The 6,075-nt window shown below is 39.8% G+C and overlaps 1 protein-coding gene across 3 annotated transcripts in view; it reads right to left on the bottom strand.

Annotated features, from left to right (window-relative positions):
- Positions 1-2,757: 2,757 nt before the first annotated feature.
- Positions 2,758-6,075, bottom strand: part of NFKB1 (nuclear factor kappa B subunit 1) — a 79,426-nt gene continuing 76,108 nt past the window's right edge. For all 3 annotated transcript variants that reach the window (XM_034771875.1, XM_034771874.1, XM_034771876.1), the window contains 3 exons: positions 5,715-5,887; positions 5,362-5,539; positions 2,758-3,617 (listed from right to left, as the gene is read on the bottom strand). In XM_034771875.1, the coding sequence (XP_034627766.1) occupies positions 3,439-3,617; positions 5,362-5,539; positions 5,715-5,887 (530 nt within the window). In that variant the 3' untranslated portion in view covers positions 2,758-3,438. The remainder of the gene's footprint in view (positions 3,618-5,361; positions 5,540-5,714; positions 5,888-6,075) is intronic.

Below are 6,075 nucleotides of genomic sequence, written 5' to 3'. Positions count from 1 at the left end.
GATACACTAAAGCTATACTCATTCATTTAGCTTAACATACATTTAGTCAGATTCTTAATTTTTAAATTTTTATGTTAGAAAATGATGAATGACGTGTTTCTTATTTGTTGGATGATTAATTTTTTTTTACTGTGGATGGAAACTGGAATTCAAAATAGAAATGTGCAAAAACAGCTTTTAATTCTTTTATTACTTCCGTGTGCTGGGTACATAAGAAACAAAGTTATCCAAACACATTTTGCATTTAAAACTGATTTACTAAACTAAAAAAGAATGATCTACAGTTAATGAATTGAAATGATTTTTTCTAGTCACCATGTCCTTCAAGATTTTAGGACTAGTAGAATCTCATCCTCTCACACTGAGTTTTTATTCATAGATAGGAAGAGGAAAACAAACTTTTCTGCTTTTTCAACTTCCCATTCATTTCTTAACTTTGAATGAACTAGTCATTGAACTGAACTAGTTGAATAAACTCACATGAAATATACATAATCCTTGCACCTGCAGAAGAGGTTACTGCTGCCAAAAACTGGGTTAGCAGTTCAAAACACTCTGGTTGCAGATGTTTAGCCAGTGACTTGCATGATTTCATTGGTTTGACTTTCTTTGAAACTTCAGCAGCAAACATGTACTGCTTAATATTAATTTATTTTATGTAAATTATTTTACATATGCTGTCAGGTTCAAATGCACTTTTAAATAGGTTTATTTTTAAAAAGAAAAATGCATTTAATTAAAATAAAAATCCAATTTAAATTAAAAAATCTGGTGGAATGTGCTGTCACCTGGGGGTGGGAGTTGTATCCCTGTGAAATCCCTGTAACTCTTTGTTAGTCCCTGGAAAAATCATGGAGCAGGTCTTCAAGGATCCATTTTGAAGCACTTGTAGGAGAGCAACCCCCTGGAGGAACCCCCAGGAACAGTCAACATGGATTCACCAAGGGCAAGTCATGCCTGACCAACCTGATTGCCTTCTGTGATGAGATAACTGGCTCTGTGGATATGGGGAAAGCGGTGGACATAATATATCTTGACTTTAGCAAAGCTTTTGATATGGTCTCCCACAGTATTCTTGCCAGCAAGTTAAAAAAGTAGGGACTGGATGAATGGACTATAAGGTGGATAGAAAGCTGGCTAGATCGTCGGGCTCAACGGGTAGCGATCAACGGCACGATGTCTAGTTGGTAGCTGGTATCAAGCGGAGTGTCTCAACGGTCGGTCCTGGGGCTGGTTTTGTTCAACATCTTCATTAATGATTTGGATGATGGGATGGATTGCACCCTCAGCAAGTTTGCGGATGACACTAAGCTGGGGGCAGAGGCAAATACACTGGAGGGTAGGGATAGGGTTCAAAGTGACCTAGACAAATTGGAGGACTGGGCCAAAAAAAAATCTGATGAGGTTCAACAAGAAAAGTGCAGAGTCCTGCACTTAGGATGAAAGAATCCCATGCACTGCTATAGGCTGGGGACCAACTGGCTAAGCGGCAGTTCTGCAGAAAAGGACTTGGGGATACAGTGGACGAGAAGCTGGATATGAGTCAACAGTGTGCCCTTGTTGCCAAGAAGGCTAATGGCATATTGGGCTGCATTAGTAGAAGCATTGCCAGCAGATCGAGGGAAGTGATTATTCCCCTCTATTTGGCACTGGTGAGACCACCTCTGGAGTATTGTGTCCAGTTTTGGGCCCCCGGCTATAGAAAGGATGTGGACAAATTGGAGAGAGTCCAGCAGAGGGCAACGAAAATGATTAGGGGGCTTGGGCATATGACTTACGAGGAGAGGCTGAGGGAACTGGGTTTATTTAATCTGCAGAAGAGGAGAGTGAGGGGGATTTGATAGCAGTCTTCAACTACCTGAAGGGGGATTCCAAAAAGGATGGAGCCAGGCTGTTCTCATTGGTGTCAGATGACAGAAGCAGCAGCATTGGTCTCAAGTTGCAGTGGCGGTGGTTTAGGTTGGATATTAGGAAAAACTATTTCACTAGGAGGGTGGTGAAGCACCGAGGGTTACCGCAGGAGGTTGCGGAATCTCCATCCTTAGAGGTTTTTAAGGCCAGGCTTGACAAAGCCTTGGCTGGGATGATTTAGTTGGGGTTGGTCCTGCTTTGAGCAGGGGGTTGGACTAGATGACCTCCTGACGTCTCTTCCAACCCTAATATTCTATGATTCCATGTTTTGTCCCTATTGGGGCTCTACTTCCCCATTTCCTTCTCTTCTGCTGTGGAGTCTCTGGCTTTGCAGCCCAGATGGAACAGAGTGACTGCAGGCTGCACCTCCCTACATCCCTCTCATTCAAAGCACAAGGCATGGCTCTGCGCAGATGCGAGCCCTACTTTGCAGTGTGTGCACATCCTCCCGTGGAGCATTCTCCTTCACTGTTATTAATCAACAGGACAGACACACAAATGGGAGTAAAGAGGATTAGCATTAGAGGCCATAGTTCCAAAACCACAAACCACAGCCTGCACACGGCATCTCTGCTCAGCTATACCTCACGCCCCTGACTTCTCAAGTAAAAATGGGCAATGCTTGAGGAGGAATTGTTTTCAGCCTCATAGCTATTTTTAATGAAAAAAAATTACATTAATCTTGTATTATCTGCTCTCAGATCCTATAATTGAAATGGTGAACAGAGGAAAAAAAATAAAAAGACACAAATCTTTCTAAAACTCTACAAAGGGAGGTCAAAATGGTCAACGAAGATGAAAGATTTAATTTAATTTTGTTTTTATTATAAAAGTAAAATAAAAATAAGCATTTAAAAAGCACAAATTTCCTTTGTAAAAGGACTTGATCTAAAAAGAATATTTACAATAGTAAAGTGACAAACTTTTTAAAGCTTTGAATGATTATAGGCACCAGAGTTAAATTTAAATACATTCACTGAAATATACATGATCTCTTTTTTGTAGTTTTTTTAAAAATTGCAATAATGACTACTTTGAGAAAACCACAATTTGTCTTTAACATCAGGGGAATCCTTTTAACAGTTGTATGAGCTCCCCTTTCCAGGTAGCTGTGCTGTAAAACTGGGGAATGGGTTGCTAGAAGATGCATCCTCTGATTGCTCTGTGTGCGGTACATCTTTTATGAACGGTGAGTTGGTGTTCAACATTATCAAGAAGTAGCAACGTCCATCCCATTCAGAAAATTCTGGCAACCAGAAAAGCTCATTCAGTTACATCATCCAGTTCCATGCACTATGCAGCACTGGTTACTGGTTCTGGTAACACTATACTGCTTGTAAATGAACAAAACAAAGGTACTTAAGAAACAAAGAAAGAAGCAATGTTCATGAGTCATGTTTTCAAATCTTGAACACTTCAGACAGGTATTTTCCAGTGCACTTTTGGTTGTAAGATCACTTCTGCTGGAGAGAATTATACAGGCATAATTTTAACTGTTAATTTGGTTAATTGCATGTTACTAACTGGTTACATTTTGCCTTGAACTGAGCCTTCTTGTCCATATCCCAGGGCCATTTTGCTAAGTGTTATCGATGACTTGCTGTTCAGGGACTCAGAATAAGTGAAGCTAAGTCTGCGGAAGGAGGTCTCCACGCCACTATCGCACATGCTTTCATTGTCTTGCAATTTTACATTATAAAGTTCACCTGAGAAAGAAAACAGAAAAGAATACACATTTGTTTTTCATCCTGCATTAAAAACATTATAAGCCATGAGAAATATACTCGAATAGACAAAGGCACTTGTAAAGCACAATCAAAATACTGCCATTTTTAGGTTCAGTACTGCAGTAGGAAGGTGTTGGTTGTTTTTGCTCAGGAACTGACCAAAGCCTGCCTACTTTGATGCCCTCTATCACACTATGCTGATTGAGTCTGCAGGGTTGTTTAGTGGCCAAAAATGGGTATCAATGGTGGGAGGATGGATAGGGTTAGACACCTGGTATTTAAGTGTGATCCCATGCATAATAACTAGCAGCCATATTGATCCATAAAAGTTACTACTATCCTCACACTGGTAATGCCCATAGGAGTGTGCTCAGTACCAGGATAGAGGCATTCTGGATCTTAGAAGTATAAACTGTTGCTGAACTATAGTGTCCAGGTTGAGGTCTCTTTGCTATTAAGACAACTTTCCATGAAAGAACAAAGGATGGATTGTCAAAGTACTTAAATAATTTGCATCTAGTTAAGGTGAGTATAAAAACGGAAAAGTTCAGCGACAGATGCCATCCGTGCAAGATCTACAAAGGAATAACTGATTGTTATGTGAGCTGTGTCTCCTCAGTTGAAGGTGCTTATGGCACAGAGACCCATCATCTTTATAAAGCTGGCAACAAAGGGCTTGATGCGATTGAAACAGATCATTCAGCACATTTTGGAATTTTTAAAATCTTAAATTGCTAACTCTTTAAAACACATTTTCAAATCAATGAATAAGGAGTGGCTTATTACTGTGGCTAAGTGGCAAAGCTCTTTCACTGGTGGTGCTGCCAATTTAGATTTGATATTGTAATCTTCAGGAACATAGATAGAATAATACCTAGTTTTTACATAGCATATACATAGGCATGCAGTCTGAACTGAATGGCACTATAAAATTTAAACTAGCAAAGGTGATGGAAGTGAAACCTGACGGTTTATCTTGTGTCTCAGTATACACCGTACGTGGGCTACAGAGGCAGTGTTAGTCAATGAATAAGGCACTAGTCTGGGTGTCAGAAAACTTGGGTTTTATTCCTTGTTCTGAAACTGACTCACTATGTGACCATAGAAAATTCATTTTACCTCCATGCCTCTGTTTCCCTATTGATAAGATGGGGATAAATGGCATTACCCACCTCCATACACCATTTAAAATCTGTAGATGACAAGTGCTGTAAAATTGGCAACTATTTAAATTGTATTATCAAGCTGTATAGCCTAACTACTTTGATGAGCAGTTAATGAGGCCAAAACACTTAAGTCCAATCAAGATAATAGGAAAAACTAGTAAAAGAAAATGGAGGGGTTTTGTACAAACCCAGGGGAGGCTGGACAATGATGTGACAGAGCGGATGTTCAATCATGGGCAAATGAGATTGACTAGTCCCTTGCTGCTGGCAAGGATGAATTAATACCTATGACACGGCAAATATCTATCTTTAGAAAATAGACTATAATAACTCTTGCCCTGAGTCATTGCTATGTGCTCAACTTCCATTCATCTCCCCTCACTATTAGGCCTGGCAAGTGTAAAATGGGAAACCCTTACATATTTTAATACTTCCCAGACAGGCAACTGAATAGGGCTGTTCCGTGCAAAGGCAGCTGGATTGAAATGTATCAGAACCACATGAAACTTGCTGGAAAACACTTTTCAAGACACATTATCTATGCCTATCTATTTTACCCGTCTCTTCTTTGGTGGAGAAGGCAGATGGTGACAATGGCGGAGCCTTCACAGCATTATCCTCATTGCTAGACTGGTTTAATGGGATGGAGAGCACTTTCTGAATTATTTCAATTGCTTCTGTGTAATCCATTAGTCTCAACGCATCGACCAACTCTTTCACTGTACCACCAGAAACCTATGCCAAAAGAGAATGGAAAATAATATACATATCACTGTGGCAGATTTGTTACAAAATAAAGGGTGGCATCATCTATCCATGCAGGAGGACAACATTATCTAGGGCAGTTGCATGTGTCACATATAACCTGTGTTCCCTTGGTCCTTTAGAACATCTTTTAAAAAAGAGTTACCTCATAGTTATCCAGCAGAGTTTTGGCTGGGGTAGGACTCAACCTGAAGGCATTACTAAGTATTCCCAGACCCAATTTTTGTGCCAGTGTACACCAGTTTTTGTTTGGATCTGGTACTTCTAGTAACTTGTAAAGCTGCTGCTTGGAGTCTTCATTCAATTTTTTCATATCTCCTGGTGAAACAGAAATAAACCAAGTTTATTATATGAATAAACCATGCACCTATTTATGAAATCACAGTCACATTTTTGCCCCTAAGCAGAGGCAAACCGTTTAATTAAAAAGTGATTGGTAGACATGAAAGTATTTACTCAATATATTTACTCGCACTGTAGCATAACAGTGAGCATGTGGACTATGT

This window comes from Trachemys scripta, chromosome 5 (assembly GCF_013100865.1).
Source record: "Trachemys scripta elegans isolate TJP31775 chromosome 5, CAS_Tse_1.0, whole genome shotgun sequence".
Classification (NCBI taxonomy): domain Eukaryota; kingdom Metazoa; phylum Chordata; order Testudines; family Emydidae; genus Trachemys; species Trachemys scripta.
This window is presented reverse-complemented; position numbering and strand designations above follow the sequence as displayed.